Consider the following 24,039-nt stretch of genomic DNA (forward strand, 5'->3'; position numbering starts at 1 on the left):
AATTAATTTTAATAGTGAAGAATGTTTCTTCTTTAAGATTTAATTATCCGTGATTTATAATGACAATAATCAGACGGGTTTATCCAATTAAACTTACTTGTGAGTAAATTAATAGAAAGGGTTTTTAATCATCATAATAATTATGGTAAAATGACTTAGTTATTTATGTAGCAGAGTAATTTTGGTTTAAATATCACTAGTCATCAGTATAAATTGTTTGTAATGATTATCGAAATATTTCTTCGGACTTTTTAATCAAGGTGATGATTCTTGAATTGTCGATCTTTTTTACGCTTAAAAATTAAGTTTTAGAGAGCGTTTAGAGATATTTTTATCTTTATACTTCATTTGATTTTATTGATAAGTTTTTTTTTTAGGATTATTCGGGTTAATTTGGTAAGAAGAAATAGTAAAAGTTAATAATGTATGAGATAGTAATTTTTTACGATCAATAATCGAATCAGTTTGTCTGATTTAATCGATGTTTTTTGGTCATAAACGTTTTTGAAGCGTGTAGGGGAAATTAGTCATCAAAGTTAATTACTCGAAATTTATTTAAATTAATTAGACTATTGGTAAGAAAATCTTAAACAGATTTACTTTTTTTTTTTTAAATAAAAATTTTCAACTTTTACTTTCATTAAAATTAATTATTTATTTTTTTTGGTACTTTAAAATTATTTTGGGATAATTAACTTGTATAGAAATTTTTATTTTCATTTGATTAAAATTTTTTATTTGCAATATTAAAAAATTTTGAATTGAATATTAAAAAAGAAAAAATGTTTAAAATTAATAATTTTGTATTAATTATTTTATCTGCATTAAAATCAATTATTTAGTTTTTTTTTGGTACTTTTAAATTTTTTTGAGAAAATTAACTTATATAGAAATTTTTATTTTTATTTGAATAGAATTTTATGATTTTTTATTTGCAATATTAAAAAATTTTGCATTGAATATTAAGAAAGAAAAAATGTTTAAAATTAATAATTGAAATAATTATTCACTAAAATTAATAACTAACGAGGTTGATTACAATCAAAGTCATTAAATCTTAAGAGAAAATAATTTTTCAGTAAGAAAACACTGCAATTACGCTTTATGTTCTAAGAATCCTTGAAAATGTAAACGTTTAAAAAGTTGGATAGAAAATACTAGTGAAAACAAGAATAAGTTTCACTGATATTGTATTATTACGAATTATTCTCGGTGATTTAATGGATTACAAGATATAATCCTGCTTTATTAGGAAAACAACAGTACTAGCCGGACTAGCATAGATCTATAAAGAAATAAAAAAAATGTTAGTACAAGTACTAACTACGAAAACGTTTAAGATTACGCAAAAAAAAAAATGATTGTTTATTACAGAGCAATTTTTGCCTCGGTTAGATTCATATTCGATAATATTATTTTTCTTTAATTTGAAGTTGGGTAATTCAAGTGTCTGATTACATACTTTCCATTTATCTTGGTTGAAAAGTTTTAATTTTTTAACAAAAATTAAAAAACGTAAAAGTCAGCGGTTGGGAATAATCAGGCCTTTTACTCGCCGTTTACCCTTATCGATTCTTCGTCATGTTCTCAAAGAGATATCGATCGTCACATGTTGCACGATCCAGTATAAATAAGTTACGACATTTCACATTGGAATTTCACGTGATTCCATAATACCTATAACACACACTGCATATATTATATTATAGATTTTTATTGAAACAATTTTTGATATTTTTTAATTCATATCTTCGTAAATAAATTGTCACTATAAATACAAATTATTATATGCAATATTATCATTTAATTTAATATCAAGCACTGTTAAATGTCATGGGAAATTAGCAACTATTAATATTTTATCCTGATTAGAGAGCAATTCTAAAAATTTGTTTGATAAATCTCATTAAAATTTTTCATTGAATATTTATGAAAACTTTCAATTTCTTTCTTTATTAATTACTGTTATTAAAACACTTAGAGAGGCTATTAAATATAAATACCCGGTAATAAAATATTTTATTAGTCATTTGTTTCGCTCTATTAAGTAATTTATTATTGTGAAAACTTCAAATTTTTTTGATTAATATTTAGTATAATTTTGCATGATTCTAAATTGATCAAACAATTTTTTTTTATTTTTTATAATTAAATTAGAGCTAAAAAAATATTGCACGTATTTTTTTTTTTAAATTTCTATATTTAGAATTAAAAAAATAAATTATTTCTTCCAAATTTATAATTTATTCCTAAAAACTAAAAATTCAACATCCAAATCTCTAAATAAACATATTATTTATTTTCAATACAAAAAATCCCAATTAAAAAAAAATAATAAAAAAAAATCTGTGAAAGTCACCCAAATTTACAATTCAAACAAAATTTCTTAATTCTTGCCCAAACAAACCAATAATTATTTCTTCAATTAAAATATCATCCGCTACTCTAATTAACTAAACTGTCAGCCCGTATAAGGATGAATAAATTAAAAAAAAACATACATGTAATTTAAAGAACTCATCAGAATATCATTAAATCACGATTACGAAGTTCGCCTTGATTCCGTTCACGAACAAACAATTCTTACTAGGTCATTTCAACCCCACTATCAATCCCAATCCATATATTAATCTCAATCCCTTTTATTTGCAAATAAATAAAACATACATCACATATCTCACTCATCCTTAGTCCATACTAACGATGCGAAGCTATAAATAAAATACTAATAAATTAAGTAAAGAATAAATAAATAAATAAATAAATCAATAAATAACATATCAGCGCATCAAACCGATTTCGAAAGTCTCGGTCATCGAAGTGACCTTGGATCAATAAAATTATTAAATTAAACAGTTAATAATTATCATAGTCTTCACTCATCAAAGCCTATTTTTAAAAAATTATAAATTTAAATCCGTCTTTCTCTTAAATAATAAAAATAGCATATTTTATTTTTATGTTATTTACAATTTACAGTTTACAACTGCAGACGGTAAATAGTGCGGTCAAATATGTTAATTAATGAGCTACATTTGTCTCGGGGCGAGTGAAAGTGACATTAATATTTGACGAGGACATTATTTATGAGTAAATGAATGTTCCGTACAATTGTTAAGTATTAAATGTATGGAAAAAATTAAATATGAAAGGAAAACAATTATTTAGTTAACTCAAAATTAAGCAACCCACAAGAATAAATGAATAGATATTTTTTTTTTCAATACAATAACATCATAAAATATATTTGTTACATCTTACAAAATTTTTACATCAGTTTATGAATACACGTTGGGTAATTTTATTTATTTATTAAGTTTGTTATAAATTTCATACTATTAATTTTTATTTTTTAAACTAAAAAATATTTTTTTGATGTCTGAATTTTAGTGTAATTTATACTAATACAATGTAATAAAAGTTACGAACAAGCTAATAAATAAGTTTGTATGTATATTACGGTATAATGTATCATAAAAATATATATGTACGCGTCCTAACGGACCATCACCTCGTGATTGCAGTTATTCTGTACAAGACAATGCCGTTTACAAAGTTTATAATAATAACATCTGACCATCGAACCCCGTGGCCCAGTTAATGTCCCACTACCCACTATTGGGTTTCAATGCTCTGGTTTTAATTTATTTTATTAAAATTAAGGATCATGAAATAGAGAAATTTCAATTTAAGTCACTTGAGTAAAAAAAACTTTCTTTATTTCTATTGAGTTTTAAAATCACCAATTTTTACTCTTCTTTTTTTTTTTTTGTTTTGGATCAGAAAATTCAACAATTTTTTAAGAATAATTAATTTTAATTTTTTAAAAGTAATTTTTTTTTTAATTATTAAATTTATAAGTCATTTTTATATTCAAATTCATGATATTTAAAGTCGCTGACAATTTATTTATTTTTAATTAAACTAAACAAAATTTAAAAAATTAATATTTATCTTAAAAATTTAATAAAAAATTTATGAAATTTCACCATAAAATATTTTTTTAAAACAAGAAAAATTAAAAAATAAAAGTTAGCAAAATTTTTCTTATTGAAAAATTGACTGCAAAAAATTTTTTTTCCAAATAATATAATAATAATAATTTATTTGATAAAAATTAAAGTCAAAATTTTTGAGTTAATTTAAATAAGCAAAATTAATTTTTTTTTTCCAGATTTATAAATTTTTTAGAGCTAATTTTATTTGCATTTTACAATTTATTTCGAAAAAGCCCAAAAAAATTATTTTTCTACACCCAAATAATAATAATAATAATAATAATAATAATAATAATAATAATAATAATAAAATGATTTGTTACAGATAACAATGAAGTCAGCATTATTTTTACTATTCTTCGGGATCGTTGCTGTAACAGCACAACGGCGACTGGCGTTACCTGATCCAAGAAGCTGTGCAAATCGTAAGATTATCATTAAATCTAAAATAATAATAAATATCAAGCGTCTCAGTACACTTTCCACCAAAGTCATTAATAACAAATTCACTCTAAAAATTTTTCACAGAACTTAGAGGATAATTAATGATTGTACATAACTTACTATACAAGAATAATTCACGCTGTACCGACCAGTTAATAGTTTTCGTGACGATTATTTTCTCAAAACTTTCTATGTTATTAATCTAAGTACCCGCAGAGGATAATATTTAAGTAACATTGCTTTAAACCGGAGGTTAAATACCTCAAGGATCGTGTTAAGTAGTGAAAACAAAATAACTAATACTTAATAGTTGATACTTCAAGAGACTAGATGAATCATAGCTATAAATATAAAGATTATAAATTACTAAAACTTTCGATCTTTAATTTTAACTGCATTTGCAAGTCAATACTTTCTTCTATTAGATTGACAGTAATTAAATGCAAATTTCATAGACTTTTTTTTTGAGAATCTTTTCTTCTATTATATAACATATAATGGAAATTATTTTATACTCGCTGTTTAAGTCTAATTAAACTGTTATTGTCTATTGTCTATAATTTATTCTATAAATGTTATTTAAATATTTACAATAATTACAGGAGTACGTCATGCATCATACAGAGATGCTCGAGGTGTAGCTCATTCATATTTCTTCAGTTGGGAACACCAGCCGACGAGAAGTCTAGAAGTTGATTGGCTTGACTCACGTAATATTTGCCGTCGTCATTGTATGGACGCGGTATCATTAGAAACACCACAGGAAAATGAATTTATTAAACAGAGAATCGCTCGAGGTAATTTATAAATTCAATTGAATTTATTTTATTTCATTTTTTTCACGATTAACACGCTTAGCTGTTGACTGCGTACTTTCACTCGCTGGTGACAAACAAAATTACATGCTATTATTATTATTGTTTTTAAATTTAAATTAGAAAATAAATCCCCGAGGGAAAATTATATTAATTATAAAGATATCACTGTGCAGATCTTAATATGAAATTAATATCCGTGAAGTGACAATTTCTTTTTATAATAATTCTTTTTCCTGAGACTTGAGCTTGAGATAAAATTGCAATTATTTTAATCTTTTACTTTTGTTAGTTGTGAACTACTTAATTGTAATTTCTCTCGCTAATTTTATTGTCTTGGCAATAATAACATTTTTATTTTTTTTTTCTTACTGAGATTTAATCACTCATATCTTCTTTATATCATTTTTTTAGAACTCGGTCATTTATAAAAATTATTTTTAAAAATATTAATATTATAAATAAAATAATATAAATAACTTTCACTGTAATTAAAGAAAAATATTAATTTTTGCTTTTACTTTCTGTATTAAATAAAAATTAAGGTCACTTATATAAGTGAAGTAAAAGTATCAGTACTAAAAAAAGTTGAACCAATTAATTGCAATTTAACAAAATAATTACTCTTTTTTTTTTGTGGAAGAAAAGGCTGAAAATAATTACTAAAGTTTGGACTTTCAAAATGATAAAAAATTTTAGTATTTAAATAACAATCTTGGGAATTTGGGCAATAAATGAAGATATTAAATTATAAGAATAAGACTTGCCTGATGAAGCTGAAATAAATCAGCGAAAAATTGCAATTCTTATAATTTATTATCTTCATTTATTGTCCAAATTTTCAAGATTAAGTTATTTAAATATTTTAAATATGGACGAGAATTTAAATATTAAATATTTTTAATTATTTGGTTGAAAAAACAGGAAACATAAGATACATCTGGACGTCAGGACGCAAATGTAACTTCAATGGATGTGACAGACCAGATCTCCAGCCCCAGAATGTAAACGGATGGTTCTGGTCAGGCTCTGGAGCCAAAATTGGACCCACTACACAGCGTAATACTGGTGACTGGAGTAACACTGGTGGATATGGCCAAGCTCAGCCTGACAACCGTGAAGCTGCTCAGGTAATTTAATTTAATAAATTTTAAAAAATTAAATTAAATTAAACTAAAACAAAATTTAAATTAAATTAAATAAAGTTAGTAAAAAATTAAACTAAATTATTTTTTACCTAATTTTTAAGCTTGGAAACTTATCAAATAAAATAATAATAAACATGTTGTTTCGCTCTATTAAGTAATTTATTATTATGAAATCTTAAAATTTTTTTGATTAATATTTAATATAATTTCGCATAATTCTAAAATGAGTAAACAATTTAATTTCATAAATTTTAAAAAATAAAATTAGTAAAAAATTCAACTAAAATTAAATTTAATTAATTAATTAAAATTAGTAAAAAATTAAACTTAATTATTTTTTACCTAATTTTTAAGTTTAAAAACTTATCGAATGAAATAATAATAAAAATGTTGTTTATTATTGTAAAAACTTAAAATTTCTTTGATTAATATTTAATATAATTTCGCATAATACTGATGAAATGATTAAAAATTTAATTTGATAAATTTTAGAAACTAAAATTAGTCAAAAATTAAATTATTTTTTTACCTAATTTTTAAGCTTGAAAACTTATCAAATAAAATAATAATAAATATTTTGTCTATTAATCTAGGGTAACGACGAGTCCTGTCTCGCTATTCTGAACAACTTCTACAACGACGGTGTCAAGTGGCATGACGTAGCTTGTCATCATCTCAAACCGTTTGTATGCGAAGACAGCGATGAACTTCTCAACTTTGTAGCGTCTCGAAACCCCGGCATTCGTCTCTAAAATAAATAATTAAAAAAAATGAATAATTAAAATAAGGATAGATAAAAAAACAAACAAGATATCATAAATGAAAGAGATTAGTTTTTATACATATGACTATATGATTGTGAATTGTGCTTCATCTCATTTATTTTTTTAAACTTCAATCTATTTATATTGTACTAACATATCTTCTTATACTTAGTGATTAATTAATTAAGGTTAGCAAAAGTTAATTGCAATAAAACGACTACCTGGTACATGAATTTTTATCATTATGAAGATATGCGATTAAAAATTTTTATTACTTTCTACAATAGTGTATTCAATTCGTTTTAAATTCAATGCTTAATGCTTTATTAAATCACTGGGTATTAAATTACTCAACATGTTTTATTTACAGTTTCATAAGTTGTTTTCTTCTTATTCTATTCATGTTATTTTTATTATGTAGAGAAACAGATGAGAAGTCATTAAAAAATAGAGTATTGTTTTTAGCTTCATGGAGAATTTTTAGACTCCGGATTGAATAATGTGCTAATTGTGTAAGTCAATAATTATTTTAAATTGTAAAAATTAGAGATTTAGTTTTATTAATTAATGATTAAGTTTAATGTACTTATTTTTTTTTTAACAAATAAAATGTTTTATTGAAAATTTTCTTTTTTTTTCCCCAAATACATTATTATTATTATTATTAAATTAATAGTTAATAAAAATTATTCTAGTTTTTAGGATAAATTTTGAAAAAAAATTAATTACAAAAAAAAAATAAAAAATTACATTTTTTTATTTTTAAATTAGCGATACAAAAATTACAGAATTAATTTTTTTTTCCAATAATTACTTTATAAATTAACTAAGTTAATGAATTATCAATTATTTCTTTATAAACAAAAAGAAATTCAATAATATTTAGTACGAATAAATATATGGCACGTTAAATTAAATTTATCTTAAAATTAAAAAAATTGTCCATATTAAATAAAGTAAAATTCTAGAAATTATGCTTGTTATAAAAAAAAAAAACATTTTTAAAGAATTTAATATAAATGATAAATTTTTAATGAATAAAAAAAGAAATTTAAATGAGCTTGTGTATGAAATAGAGTTAACTTATTTATATTCTTATCAATAATTAATTAACAACGGAACTATCTGTTGAAAGTGAGACAAAATTGTTTATTGTTAAGTAGGAGTTTAGTTAAATTTAAATAATTCTATTGTTTTCTATATAAAATTGCATGTTAATCACGGAAACATTAATTAAACATAGATAATTTGAATAAAAGATCCCGAGTCGCGATAATTTATTCAAATAATGCAATTAGTATATGCAACAACTTTTGAGTAATAAATTATAAACTCGAGATTAATCTCAGGAAATTTTTATACTTTTCAACAATTAATTATTTTCAACAGTTTTTATTAATTAAGTTAGCCGGCATTTAAAAATTTTTACAATTTTTTTTATTCAAGAAAATTATTACAGAAAATTAAAAAAAAATTGACTTGTAGAAAATTTGAAAAACTGTAAGTGCAATTAAAAAAAAAAATATTCTTTAGTTTTAATTTAATAAATAGGCAAAATCAAAAAATCAAAATGTCGGCTAACTTTATTGTTATAAAATTTACTATAAATCGACTCTAATTTTTAAATAATATCAAACTTTAATGGCTTTTATTGCATTGAATTAAATTCCAATAAGAAGTAAAAAAAAATTAAATTATATCAATAGAAAAATTGTATTAAAAAAAAATAATTAATCTATTTTTATAATTAATATCAATAAAAAATTATTCCTCATTAATTATGAATATTAGGGTATGTAACTTCCTTAATGGACTTTTTAAAATTGGAATTTTTAGTTCCGCTTTCAACAGGAGTTGTGATTGGGCATTTGCTGACATATTTTGCGCGTTAAGGATTTATTTGATTTTCATAGAATTTTTTAACAGGAGTTTTGTTCGGCGAAATTTTGAAATTTTGAAATTCCTGCAAAAATGCCTAAACAAAACTCGTGTAAAAAAATTCTATGAAAATCAAATAAATCCTTAACGCTAAAAATATGTCAGGAAATGCCCAAACACAACTCCTGTTAAAAGCAGAACTCAAAATTCAAATTTTAAGAGGTCTCTCAAGGAAGTTACATTTTTGAATATAAAAAACAAATCCCGTTTAATTAATTAACAAAATTTCTAGCTCTAACAACAAGCAGCGGCTTATTCAAGAGCACACAATTATCAAACTCAGCTTCGACGTCTGCTGCGCGCTGCTGAGACGTAAAATAAATCCGGCAGTATCTCATGCTACTCGGTTCATAAGTCAGGATGTTTGTAGCAGCAATGGGATGATACTTGTCCAACATTTGTAGAATCCCATGAACATTGACTCCCTCGGGGATGTTGGCCACCAGAACTTCCACAGCGGTTTTCTCTATCGGAACTCCTACTCCTACTCCTCTTCCTCCTCCTTCCATGGAAGAAGTCCTTGCCATTGACAATTTCGCCGTCTTGGCAACTAACTCCGGAATCTGGACCTCTGACTTAGTCGAAATGGTCGACCGCTGATCACTTGTGTCATTGTCTTCATGACGATGCTCCACCAGTGGTTCTACGATTGAAACCGGAGGGTCAGACGACTGAACTGTGTTGTTTATACTCTTATCAGCGTAACTTGATACTTCTTCCAGCTCTGTGGTCTCTGTTGTTTTTATTTCGATGTTTACTTCACTCGATATCGGTACAGAAAAATCATCACTTGTTGATTCAACAATTTTATCGTCACAAGCGTTAAAACAATCAGTTTTTTTGTCATTATTATTATAAGAGTTATTACTTCTATTACCATCAGAATAATTTTTCCTGCCATTTTCATTGGAATAATTATTTTCACCACTATTTCCATTGGAAAAATTATTATCATCATTATTAACGCTTCGATTGTTAAAATCATTGGAATGCTTCGAACGATTATCTTTAGTTGGACGCAGTTTCAAGTCAGAGCGACCTTTGATTCCCGCTGCAGCTTTCAGAGCATCCTCTTCAGTCTCAAAATTAACAAAGCAAAGACCAGTCTCGCTTCCGGTTTGTTTTACACGCTTAATTTTACCGTAGACTGAAAATATTTCGTGCACTTGATCCTCACTAATGGCGTTGAAGTTCTTAAAATTAACAGAAAAAGCGTTGAACCGCGTGGCCATTACAAAGTCTTGGGGTTCCATTGTCTCGTCGTTATTGGCGCTATTGTTATCACTAGGGTTATTATCAGTAGAGTTAGGTGTTGGTATTGTCTTACTTGGTTGCTCGGTGAATGTTTTTGTCTTCTTTGATGAGTTTTTGTTGTAATTATTGTAGTTGGTGTAATTGTTGTACCTGCTGTAATTTTGGCCACGGTTGAAAGATGAGTTTAATGATTGAGGTGTTGATCCAAATTGTACGTTGGATAATGAAAATTGCTGCTTTTGCTGGTACTGTGTCAAAAGGCCCAGGTAGACTAATTGGAACTGAAGCTGCTCTTGCCACGAGATGTTACTTTGTGTTTGAGGCGTCTGGGGCACAACAGCACAATGGAAGCTTTGGAATTGAAAATTGTAATTGCTATTACCGCCGATAGGCTGTTGCCACCGTGCCCAGTTTACGTGCATTGTTTTTTTTTATTTCTTTTAAAAACTTAGTTTAAAAACAATTTTTTTGTGGTAAAAAAACAATTTTTTGTTTGATTAAAAGCTTGATAAGAGTTAATTAAAGATTGATAAAACTTTAAAATGCTTCCGGTGTCGAATGGCGAGTGAATGAAGATGGCGTTGTGGTGGAGGAGAATTTAATTGGTGAGGAAATAACTGTTTAAGTTTACTTTTTCGAATTATTCATTATTTTTAAGGTAAATATAATTTTTTGTTAATTTTTTTTTTTAGATTGTTAATAGGATGGATTATTTCTTTTGTAAGTATTTAAAAGTAGTAGATAAAATTATAGTAATAGTTTTTAATAAGAGATGGAGTTACTGTGAATTTTTTAAATAAATAATTTGAATTTTTTCATTTATGATAGAAAATTTAGTATTTAAAAATTTGTTAGTTTCTGTTAACAGATTAAATAATAAAAATTTTTGGATTTTATTTAACAAATAAATTATATTTATAATTGTTAGAAAAGTATTCAAAAAAATTGCATTTGTGGTTTTTTATAATTTTTAAAAGAAAAATTTATTTTCTAAATTTTTTTTTGTCAGTTCATTTGATTGTTATTAATTTTTTTATTTCGTTTTTAATAATTAATTTTTTTTATTCAAGTTAAAAATAATTATTATAATTTAAATTCATTGTAAAGAAATATTTATGCAAATTACCATTTGAAATTGAAGGTAAGGAAGTTTCTTCGGAACTTTATTTTTTCAACTCAAGATGTCATCACAAACCAGCTAGTTTTTTTTACAACTTTATTTGAATGTTCCCTGATAGCCACCTTACCTATAAATTACTGACAATCTACGTCCGCAATTTGAAGCAAACTTGACGGAAAGAGTTGGCAAAGCGAGCGATTACCTATTAGTTACCTATAACTTACTCTGCAAATATACGTCAAAACTTGCTGTACAAGTATTTCCGTCAAATTGTAGTAAAGTTGAAAGGAAATTTAACTACAAGTTTGATTGTTAACTTGTATTCAAGTTGCGGCCGTAGATTTCCATCAATTTGCTTACAACTATTGTTGAGTGAAGAATTACCGCCAACTTGATGTATAAATTAACCGTAACTGCTGGAAGTCAACACTTACTGAGAAAGCGCTGGCTATCAGGGATTAATCAAAATTTCTTCAATAGATTCTGAAAAAAAAAAAAATATTTAAAAATATTTATTCATGAAATCTAACTTATTGATCAAGAATTAAAAAAAAATTTTTAATTTCCCGCTAAAATCATATTAATGGCCGTCGCGCATGCGCATTATAAACTGTCAAGTGAGTCAACATAATTCCTCATACAAAAAAATCCTGCTGATTTAAAAACATAAGAAACTTATATTAAACTTAATTACATTAATTATTACAATTAATTGTGAAATGATAATTATGAAATAAAAAAAGAGCGCAATTTAAAATATTTAAAAAAATACAAATTAATTTAGTGCAAAATTATCTATAAAAAAAGTAAGAATTCTTAAAAAAAAAAAAAATGAAATTTTTTACAAATAAATTTTTCAAAATTCCGGATAAAAATTCTTATGGAATTTAAAAAACTAAAAAAATAAAACTCCGAAAGTATTGGCGGGTAGAGGAGAAATTTGCGTTTCAATCCACGAACACGAGACCAAATCTCTCGAGCGGGGATGACTAACGAGCGTCAGCGATTGGCTGGCGCGACTATGGCCGCCGGAGTCGCGCGCATCAACAAAACTGTTCGGTTCTTGCTCCCACAAGCATAAAAGTGTCTAGCTATCTCTGTCTTGATCAAGATCTCCATCTCGGTTTGCAAGCAGTGTAGTAAGGCTTCTATCAGACTAGACTCGGCCTGACTGCCCAGACTTGTAACCCGTAGGTTTTAGTTTTAGTAAATCAGTGATGCACGCACACGCGTGTCGTACAGGTCGTCTGTAAATTAAGGAAAAACTTTTTTAGTTATATTATTCTATATTCTTTGTACTTGTACATACAAATCCGATACCCCGGTCAGGAGAATATAATAGATCATATAATATTGAGAGGAGTCAACACAGAAAAATAAAAAGAGGAACAAGTAAACCAACTGACTAGTGTTGCGGCTAGCGTGGTACGTACATACCCGGAGCAGACGTTGTGATAAAGAAACAGAAACAACCGGAGCGTTGCCTTGTATGGTGGAATTATTCCAGTCAGTGATGTTTCTTTAGTTAACTAACGTTGTTCCCTTTCATATTTTAATAAAAAAAATAATAATAATAATTATTATTATTATTAAAAATACTTTTATTTTTTTTTCTGTGTAAAATAGTTGACATATATATATTTAAATAAAAAAATTATATACAAATTTATTTATAAAGTGTAACTGGAAGGGGAACACGTCGTAAAGAAGCGACCTTGAAATCGCGTATACGTAAAACTCGACAATCCGTCAAAACTAGACGATACACCATTTTATATGACGCGTGTGTATACGATAAAACAGTAATAATAATAGTAAAATAATAATTGAAGATAATAATAAAATATATTTACTAATAATAAATTTAATGATTGAGAAGAAGGCTAGAAAAATTACACAGTGAGTGATAAAAAAAAAAGGTATATGTTTTTGGTGACGTTATAACCTCAAATCTGTGGTCTGTGTTGTGGGGTTGAGGTTTGTTATTGAATTGACTGATAAGTTTTTCGGTCTGTTGATTGATCGAATAATTGGAGTTGATCGTTGAGTTTTGGTTTAGTTGATTTTAGTTTTTATTATATTTTGAGAGACCTGTTGAGAGTTGTGCGAGTTGGTGGAGTAAAATGTTACAGCACGGGGGATCTAGTGTTGGATTGATTGGAGGAAATGGGCAAGGGGCACAAAACACTGGCGGGTATGGCAGCATGGGCCAGGTTGACGGCTCCGGGGGCCAGGGCCCCGAACAGGCTGTTGAAGCTAGGAAGCAAGATATTGGAGAAATTTTACAACAGATTATGAATATTACTGACCAGAGTTTGGATGAAGCACAGGCTAGGTATGTTTTTTTATTTTTATTTTATTTTAAGTAAATTATTTATTATTATCATTATTAATTATAATAATGTCATAAAAAAGAGCTTAATGATTTAGTTTAATATAATTTTTAAATGTCAATTGAAAGTTAAATGTTTATTGGAGTAAATAATTCTGGATTTATTTTTTTACTCCAATTTTAAATCGTAATATTAATTTATGAAAATAAAATTAGTCATCTACAAATTTTTATAATTTTTTTTATTAAAAAAATTGTTACAAAAAAATTTTTTTTAAATCTTTTCATTTATTATTATTTATTGTTATTAATAATAATAATAATAATAATAATAATAATAATAATGTCATCAAAAAGGGCTTAATGATTTATTTTAATATAATTTTTAAATGTTTATTGGAGTAAATAACTCTGGATTTATTTTTTTACTCTAATTTTAAATCGTAATATTAATTTAAGAAAATAAAATTAGCCATCTACAAATTTTTATAATTTTTTTTATTAAAAAAATTGTTACAAAAAATTTTTTAAAAAATCTTTTCATTTGTAAGAAACTTCAAAAACTATAAATGCAATTTTTTAAAAATATTTTTTAATTCTAATTTAATAAATTAAACAAAATAAAAAAATTAACAATGTCGGCTAGATTTATTAATATTATTAATTTGTAAATAATAGTCAGTTTATTTTTAAATATTTATTTTTATCTAATAGTTTTTTTTTTAATGCAATTTTTTGATATATTTTAATAATACTCCAAAATTTATTGTACTTATTTGAATATTATCTATGAATATACAATTTTCCATCCGGCTTAACGCCTTAGCATTAAAACTAAATAAATAAATAAAATAAAAAAACAATAGAAATAAAATTAAACTAAAATTTAGAGCACTTAATAATGAGATGAAAAAATTTTTTCACAAAATTCTTGGTTTGATAATAAATATCTTCAAGATAAGAAAAGAATTTAATAAATAACATCACTAGTAATTGGTATTTGAAATAAAATTAACGAATATAATAATGATAATTATGATAAATTAAAGTTAATTATTTGCAGCGTTGTTTTTAAAATATTGACTAAATATTTAAAGATTTAAAGCGTTATCTCATATATTTATTTTCATTATTAAATTTTCATTAATTAACAATTCATTACCATGCATAAATTCTCATTAAAAATAAATAAATAAATAATAACTAATTACTGCAAAAACTCACTGGTTATTTATTATCATTAGACTATGAATATGTAATTGTTATTAATTTAAAATGAGAGACAATTAATTAAAAAGATATTTGATAAAAAATTAAGATAGATTAATTCCATTAGTCTACTGTTACTAGCGATAAAACAAAAAAACGTGGGCATAAAAGAAAAATAAAAATAAAAAAAAGAGTATGTATTTGCCGAGTGTAGTATAATTATCTCGTTAAACGATGCTTATCGTTATTGGAATACTATTAGAGATATAGAATTACTACGGAATAATGCAATTAAAGAATCAAAGTGTAATTTCACAATTAAAGTTATTTAACTAATTAAATATTTATAACACTTTAATGTTTCATTTCATCTATTGCTTAATAAGTATCATCAGTACTATTTACACTTTTTTTTACTATTTTTATTATCGAAGCAAGTTTTTTTAATTAAAGCGTTGGGGCTCGAATTAATTTGATATAAAATTTGAATTGTTTTATTCTAACTTTTTTGGTATCGAAAATAATAATATTTTGTTTTTATTCCAGAAAACATACGCTGAACTGCCATAGAATGAAGCCGGCATTATTTTCGGTGCTCTGCGAGATAAAGGAAAAAACAGGTGAGTTTATTTAATGATTAAAAAATAATTTTCTTCTATAAATATGTAATGTATAACATACAATCCATTATCAATTTTTTTCAAATTTATTATCAATGATACCTCACGTGTGATCAAGTGTTTACTGTCAAACAACTTGTAAAAACATTCTAAATCGATTATTTCTTATCTTATCCGACGTACTACGTTCTAGACCCATTAAAAATATAATGATTTATTAATCATCAATCTATTCAATTCTAGACATAATTAATGGGTTCCGTTATCTTTAATTTACAATTTATTACTCGCGATACATTATGTCATTTTTTAAATCAGCCATTTTTATACACTGCGCATCATATTTTTCCATAAAAAAATACTAGCTCAGCTTTGTCAATTTAAAATTATTAAAAAAAAAATTCATTTTTAAAAAATAGAATTAAAAATCGAAAATTGCTTACAATAATTTTTTATAAATTTTCAAAGAAAATTAATATAAATTTTTTTTTTATAAAAAAAATTGAATCTTAAACTGTGTAGATTTTTTGTGTATTTTAAAACACTAAAATATGTTAACGCAAAGCTTAAGATATATTGTCATTTTTTAAATCAGCCATTTTTATACACTTTGCGCATCATATTTTGCCATAAAAAAATACTAACTCAGCTTTGTCAATTTAAAATTATTAAAAAAAAAAATTCATTTCCAAAAAATAGAATTAAAAATCGAAAATTGCTTACAATAATTTTTTATAAATTTTCAAATAAAATTATTATAAATTTGTTTTTTAAAAAGAAAAATTAAATATTAAACTGGGTATATTTTTTGTGTATTTTATAACACTAAAATATGTTAACGCAAAGCTTAATACACTTATAGAAAATTCCATTTCTGTGGGGTGTAATTTAAGTATCATTTAAAAGTAATAAACATTATTTTTATGCCGTGTTTGAATTACTTTACGCCGAGATCAAGAGACCACGAAAGTGCAATTATTTTCCCCTTGGCTAGTCGGAAACTGTTGTCTTTAAATTTTCGGGGTTGGAATAGAAATAAAGAGAGCAGAAATACATAAATATAAATATCTTTGTCTGTTGCGTTGGAGAACTAGAATAATGTACAATGTAAAATGTAGAATACTATCTCTCAGCACTACACCCTTGGACCCTAGCAAGGAAATTTCGTGGGGTGCTTAACCAGGGACCGTAGAATAAAACGAGAAGTAAACCGTCAGCATCAGAATCATCACAGTAGAGATTCATCTAAATCTAAACCTTACCATTACAAAACTGGCTTTAAATTCTGTTCTTTCTCTGCATATGTATCTCTTTTTTTCATCTCTATCTTCCTTCTTGCTGCTAGTATGGTCTTCTTTCTTTTTCTTCTGATACATACACATATATCTAGTCGCTAGATGCATCCCGGTTGATTCTCTTTCTTTCTACTCTTTCTATACCCAGCTCGGTTTCTTCACCCTCACAATCTCCATGCGTCCTGTTGCCGTTGTGCGTTCACGCATATATGAGTAAGTATATATTTCTTCGAACAATCCAAGGGGGAACGACCGCGTCAGCTATTGCTGGTCTCGTGTGTGTTTAGTTGTGTGCTCTGTGCTGGCGAAAGACCCTGGGTACGGTATCATATAGGATTCGAACGAGAACGAGAAAGAAACTGAGACTCGAACGGGTTTTGATTCGACTCGCGTTCGCTCGGAAAAATAAAATAAAATAAACTCGATAAAAATGGATGTTTATATTTATAAATGTTCTCATATATATTTCAGATTATGCCGAGCTATGCATTTGTAAAAATATCTTCTTTTTTTTTTTCTTATGAAAAAAATAAATTTTTTTGTAACAATCTTATTCTAAAATTTTTAAATGTTAATATTTGTAATTGAAAAAATTTAATTTTTTTTTATTAAAAATAAAGTAAAAAATTTTTATTACTCTATTTTAGATTATGAAATTTTTTTGTAACAATCTTATTCTGCAATTTTTAATTTTATTATTTGTTATTGAAAAAATTTAATTTTTTTTTATTAATAGTTAATTTTTTTATTAAAAAAAAAGTAAAAAATTTTTATTACTCCATTTTAGATGATAAAATTTTTTTAATTTATTGAGTAAATTTTTTTTTTGAGAAATTAATAGGATTATTTGAAGAAGAAAAAAAAATCAAATAATTTATTTAAAAAAAAAATATAAATATTGATAATGATAAATACAAACATTAAAATTAAATTATTATCCTTGAATAAATTAAACGATTGGTGGTTAATTTTGTGGACACCCTGTATAAAATTTAAGTGAGAGGGCAGAGTCTGTAGCTGTAAAGCAGGATAATGAGGGGAATAGAATAGAGGGAGAGCTAAAAAACAAAAATAAAAAATTGTGGGGGTTGAAGAGAGACGAGTATCGACGTAAAGAATCTAAAAGTGACAGTCTGAGTGAAGAAAGAGATACATATAAGTATGTTGAAGTTGAATATATTTAAGGATTTGGATGCTGGGTACTATACACCATTACTTACTTAGTATGAGTTGTAAAAAAAGACGGAAGATCAGCTGCGATTTTACTTGTATTTGTATTGGTAAGAGAAGAGCTGTTTAAGTACGAGCAAGAGAAAGAAAGTTTATGGGCAATGGCTGACGAGGCAGTGAAAAAGTACTAAAACCGAGAAGAGCAGATAAACGCTATGTTAAGCAGACTATTTTACCATCAATTTAATATAATCAGCACTTGACTCATGATGCGCGGTATAATATATAGATCAAATACCCTTTTCGACAGATCTCTTCGCACCTCATTTATTTATCAATGTCTTTTTTCATTTTTACTTTTGGATTGATATTTATATTTACTTTTTTTTTTTTTTTTAATAATTTCAATATTTTATTTATTTTTTTTTTAATTTATGAAAAATTTTAGATAGAATTATTTTACATAGTAAAAATTATTATTTATATTTTTGGTGGAATAATTTAATTCAAGGGAAAAAAATATATCCCTCAAAATATCAAAAATAATAATGAATATTCAAACTTCTAAAGAATTTTCCTTCTAGGGAAAAAAAAATCTTCAAAATCTATTTCTATTACAATGATTATCCCTAACATGGAAATTAAATTTCTTAGAATAACATAAGATGTAAGAAAGTTGAATTTTTGGGTTCAGAGGAGTAGGTTTAAGTATTTTATACCTAAGAACTATGACTGCCCGCCTCAAAGTTTATTTTCTGTCTCTACTTAGTACTAAGCTTTACATTTTTCCACCCGAAGAAATTCTAAGTACGGTTTAGGCTTTGTGTTTATGCTAGTGTAACCTTGACTGACTAAATGTTTTCTTTTATAGCACCCTTTCAGTAGTTAACTTAATAATCCTCGTAAATGTGGGTTTAGATAGAAATTTTCTGTTTTATTGCACGGTAAACACTTTTGTAGAGAAAATTTCCAATATTTAAAAATAATGTTAAACTTTGGTAAGATTTATTGCGTGGCAATAACAATAATTTAAATAAGGCGGAGAGTAACAAATGTACCCGTCACGTACAAACGTTTACTTATTTTATTTTTATTAATATTGATAACTTTTTAAGTTTTTAACAAAATAATAATAATATCTTTATTTTATTTTTAAATTATTATTATTTTTATATGTTACGAACAATCGCGAAGGTTGACTCGAGGATCGAGTACAATATTTGTGTAGTAATGTTAAGTGCATGAGTGATAACGGGTTTAGGAGTTCTCTAATCTGCTTTGGCACGTGCCCAGTAGTAAATTCTATCCCATTTAACTCAAAACTTTATTTTAAAATTTACCTCTAATTGTCTGTTTAATTGTGTTTAGTATTTTACACATTATCTGTAAATTATAAATTGTAACAAAAATTTTTCATGTTTTTTTTAATAAATTAATTCTTGATATAAATATTTTTTGTCTAGACGATTTGTCGAATATAAAACTAACATCTGGCGTAAGTTTAAACCCTTTACACTCAAAACTTAAATTCGTAAGAAATATTCTTGCTTTTTTTCTAATAACAAACGATTAGTCGTTTTGATCTGATCCAACATCTGTTAACTGAAAGCTTAAGCTTCAAAAAAACTTTTCCCGTAAAATCTTTTTTTAAAGCGACTTCGTGTGTAGCACGTGACTCTAATGAGGATTCGTTATTTATTCTCTGTTTTATTTAAAAAAATAACATTTTTTACCCTGAAAAAATAGGGCTGAATTTAATAACAATTTAGGTGAATATAAAAAATGAAATTTATCGAAATTGGTTGTACTAGTTTATTATTTGGTTATAAAATTATAATTTTTTTTTAAATTGAGCTTATAGAAATTTTATAAGTTTAGAAAATTTACGGCTAAATTATTTAAGAAAAAAAGCGTCAGGTGTCTGTTACTTTCCGTATTCTTCTTACATTTTAATCGCGATCGTAAATTTTATAGCAGTTACTCGAAACCTCGTTACATAGAGTGCATTGTAGCTACGCCATTTTGTTATCAGCAGCAAAATGGCGTTAAAAAAAAAAAATAAAGATACAATGTTTAGATTTCGATGAAAATTAAAATTTAGAAATAATTTCTTTTAAATAGTTGCAGTAAATATAATCAGTCTTATTTTCTTATAAAATAAACATTATTTTATCACAATATTGTGTAGAATATTCATAAATGTCAGCTAGTACTTTTAAAAAAATGTAATTGAAAAAAAAAGTTTAAATAAAAGTAAGAATCAAAAAAAAATATAAAAAGTTTGAGAATAAATGGAATCGACACGTCGACGGTTGATTTGAATGCGAAAAGTAAAGTGAATTCTTTGATTTCAAACTAAAAACTATGGAACGGAATCTGGTGCTAGCCAAAAAGACGAAGAAAGTTTGAAAACTTGAGTACAGTTGCAATGTATTATAATAATAATAATAATAAGAAGAAGAAGAAAAAGGGCAAAGTATCGGCAGACGCTTTGGAGACGTAGTGAGAATAGTCGTTGCGCTTCGTAGACCAGAACTCAAACTGGCTTAGCTCTTATTTTTCTCGATGCACTATTTATTCGCGATTGGTGGTCCTGTGAGATTAGAAGATACGAAGAAAAGTTAACAAAACGCGATAGGGTGCTTTGGATCGAGAGGGATGCAAGTTTTTCAATGAAAAGTGTCTAGTAGACGAAAAGATGGGCACCAATTCCGGCTTTGAATTGTATACGTTTGGATGGATATTTATTTATATGTGATGCTGAATGGAGAGAAATATATGTACAGCTACAGAGCTACAGATGTATTCTGGCAAAACCACGACGCCAGGATTCCGGTGACTTTTGTATGAAAGTTGGGACGAGAAATAACGAGGCAGCATATGGAATAGAAACTCAACGCAAAAACAGGAAGACTCGAATTCGCTTGAAATTTTCTGTAGAAATTTTTTTTTTAATTTAATAGTTTATATTTTTTGTTATATTACATCTCTGATTATAAATCATAATTATCCGTGGTTGAGCAAATTAATATCAAGATTACCGCGAAAATTTAATGACCTTCTCCGAGATCACTTGTCAAATTTAAAAGTCTAACAAAAGCCTGAAATATTTAACAAAAATAAATTTAATTGAGTTGGGTTGAGTTCAAGCCGTAAGTTTCTTAAGTTATTGCCGATCAGGAAATGTATTTGGTACTGGTATTGGTAAATTAAACTCAAGGCGTGTATATACACAAGCAAAGGCGCACATATTGTTGAGGTTTAGTTAGTTAGCTCTTTTTATCCTTGTGGTTATAGTCGTTGGCGGTAAAAGTAAAAGATTTAAACCAAAGTGTATATACAGATATATATTTGTATATATAAATATATACATGTATTTGAAAGATGAGGGAGTAAGTAAGAGAGATGAAGATTGTGGTAAAATATATATACAAGGATTGGAAACCAAGAGACGGCTGGTTCACCTTGACTGCTTGGCAGCTCCTGCGCTCTTACTCTGCATGTTTAATACCATCAAATGTTTAAGAATATATATATGTAGGTTTTCATGGTAATAAGAAGATGTAAGGTAGATGTAAAAGAAGAGATGGTAAAGATTGTATTTGTAACTAAGCTCTGATGGCTCGAAGGACCACATTCTTGGTTTACGTTTAATCGAGGCGACAAGATAGCTTTTTTCATTTTTTTTTATGTTAACTTACACCTTTAAAGGAGTATTCGTTGACCTTTATTATTATTATTATTATTATTATTATTATTATTATTATTATTATTATTATTATTATTATTATTGTTATTATGAAAATTTTTTGGAAAGAAAATAAGAATAAATAAATTAGTTTGTAAATTTAAAGTTATGGCTGAAGCAAAAAATTTGTTAAAACTGATGAAAGTTTCAAAGAAGATTAAAGAAAACAACAGAAGCTATTAATTATAAGTGGATAATGTAAATAACAAGGAATTGAAAATTTATATACTTGAAGGGATAAAAGGTCGTTTGAGAAGATTGTAAGATATTTCACAAAGATATTCGCGTTGTGGATTCATGGACAAGCATTTGCCGGACGATAAAGCCAGTGTCCAATGCGACGAGCTGAGTCGCAAGATAAACAAAAAGAAGAGCTAAAGAAAGAGAGTAAGAATAAGAATAAGAAGAATGAAAAGTTTATCTGAAGCATCGATTCCACGGTATCGCAGCTCTTTCGATCTACCGACAGAAAATGCGAGTCAACGCTCCTCTGGAAAACAATTTACTTCATCTTTTGTTCCTGTTTTTGTGTTTTACTCCAGAGGTTCATTTTTTACCCAAAAGTTGGGAAAATAACTAAAAAAATATAAAAATTAGAACAATGTGATAAAATAAGCCAATTAAAGCTAAAATTTGTAATTAAAATAAAATAAATATTAGAATTATAGAATTTATTATTTCACAGCCTCCATTTATAAAAATCTCAACAAAAGTCTAATAATCTCGTCATCTTATTCAGCGAGTGATTCAAGCGACAATTGATATGACGGTAGAGAGAGACGACTATTGTTAGATCTCCATATACATGTATTTGTACATATATATACGTAATATGTGGTCCTTATGTTTAGATAGACACGCGATCATGTTATATACACTTGAGTCTCGTTAACATTGTCGTACTTATGTCCCTAATTATTGTACGTTGTCCACAACCGGACGTCGTTGTTACGGCCATCGAGTCTCTCAGGATTTCCTTTACGTCTAGTCTCTCTTATTCACTTTTGACTTTCGTATTTGAATGTGTACTTATAATATCATATATACATGAATTTATCTTTGCTTGCTTGAGAATTGGATTGTTTTACGTTGATATGTACACAAACTTATCAAACGTGCCTCAGCTTATCGTCATGTTAATCAGCGGTATTCAGTCTTCACAAAAGCCTCCATTGTTTCTATTCGTTAGTCGAATTTTTTGTTGAATTGAATCAATTAATTGCTGATTGTCCTATTTTTTAGATAACTTAACATTGGTTTAGATAAATTATGTGTATTTTTATGTATTAATACACTTTTTATTGTTATTTTATTACATAAAAGTGATATAAGAATTAAATAGACAGATGTGTGTTTATAGAAAACGATTTAACAAACCGTACATTATGTCGCGATAAAGTCTCACGAGCCCGTAAAATTTTGAGAGGTGCTACACTGGATATGTTCTTTTGTGTGTATAATATATGTGTGTGTATTCGTATGCTATATCATAAAAATACAGTAAAATAAGCTCGTAAACTCGGGGACTATGTTCATAACCGGCTGTTATGTAGTGAGTTTTGTACTTTGTCTTTTTGGTTTCGCCATTTTTTAAAGACACTTAAGTGGGATTCTCTAAATTCGAGTTTTATTTATTAATAGTGCTCTTTATATCCTTTTATGGACTAAATGCTCTGTTAATTGCTGTAATTCCTTGAGAATTACCTTTAATGATGCTTGACTTTATGCTATTAACTTAAACAGTCGGATTTATTATTAATTATCTATTTATTGCTATTAAGTTGAACATTATTTTACCGATCAAATTATTATATTAATAGTAAAAATTAATTTGATCCAAAAGAAAAAAATCTTAGAACAAAAGAATCATTTTTAAGAGTTTGATTATCTTGGATAATAAACAAATAAATAGAATTTTGCTTTATTAAATTAATGACTTTTGTTAAATTGCACTGTACTTTTTTAACTATTGACGTTTTTAACGATATAAGCTCATCCCGATGTTACCCTCATCAAGAGCTTTTATTTGAGTACCCACATGCATTTTTCATATATATATATATAGATATATATATAGCATATATAGCATATATATATATATATATATATATATATATATATATATATATATATATATATATATATATATATATATATATAAATATATGAAAAATTGATGTGGGT

At 26.3% G+C, this 24,039-nt stretch overlaps 3 protein-coding genes across 10 annotated transcripts in view; 2 read left to right on the forward strand and 1 right to left on the reverse strand.

Annotated features, from left to right (window-relative positions):
* The window catches only part of LOC123272527, a 58,873-nt gene extending 51,666 nt beyond the window's left edge, over nt 1–7,207 (forward strand). For both annotated transcript variants that reach the window (XM_044739386.1, XM_044739387.1), the window contains exons 2-5: nt 4,324–4,423; nt 5,045–5,239; nt 6,182–6,387; nt 6,999–7,207. In XM_044739386.1, coding sequence (XP_044595321.1) covers nt 4,324–4,423; nt 5,045–5,239; nt 6,182–6,387; nt 6,999–7,157 — 660 coding nt within the window. In that variant the 3' untranslated portion in view covers nt 7,158–7,207. The remainder of the gene's footprint in view (nt 1–4,323; nt 4,424–5,044; nt 5,240–6,181; nt 6,388–6,998) is intronic.
* A 2,090-nt stretch (nt 7,208–9,297) lies between these two features.
* LOC123272501 (putative uncharacterized protein DDB_G0282133) lies at nt 9,298–10,832 on the reverse strand. Its single transcript, XM_044739351.1, has one exon. It carries the CDS (start codon nt 10,781–10,783, stop codon nt 9,320–9,322), a length of 1,464 nt encoding a protein of 487 aa, XP_044595286.1. The 5' UTR covers nt 10,784–10,832; the 3' UTR covers nt 9,298–9,319.
* Nucleotides 10,833–12,622: 1,790 nt separating this feature from the next.
* Nucleotides 12,623–24,039, forward strand: part of LOC123272505 (homeobox protein extradenticle) — a 58,058-nt gene continuing 46,641 nt past the window's right edge. For 3 of the 7 annotated variants that reach the window (XM_044739358.1, XM_044739356.1, XM_044739359.1), the window contains exons 1-2: nt 12,623–13,816; nt 15,569–15,642. In XM_044739358.1, the coding sequence (XP_044595293.1) occupies nt 13,605–13,816; nt 15,569–15,642 (286 nt within the window). In that variant the 5' untranslated portion in view covers nt 12,623–13,604. The remainder of the gene's footprint in view (nt 13,817–15,568; nt 15,643–24,039) is intronic. The other 4 variants (XM_044739355.1, XM_044739354.1, XM_044739360.1 and 1 more) reach the window with 4 other exon arrangements.

Source organism: Cotesia glomerata, linkage group LG10 (assembly GCF_020080835.1).
Source record: "Cotesia glomerata isolate CgM1 linkage group LG10, MPM_Cglom_v2.3, whole genome shotgun sequence".
NCBI classification, from domain to species: domain Eukaryota; kingdom Metazoa; phylum Arthropoda; class Insecta; order Hymenoptera; family Braconidae; genus Cotesia; species Cotesia glomerata.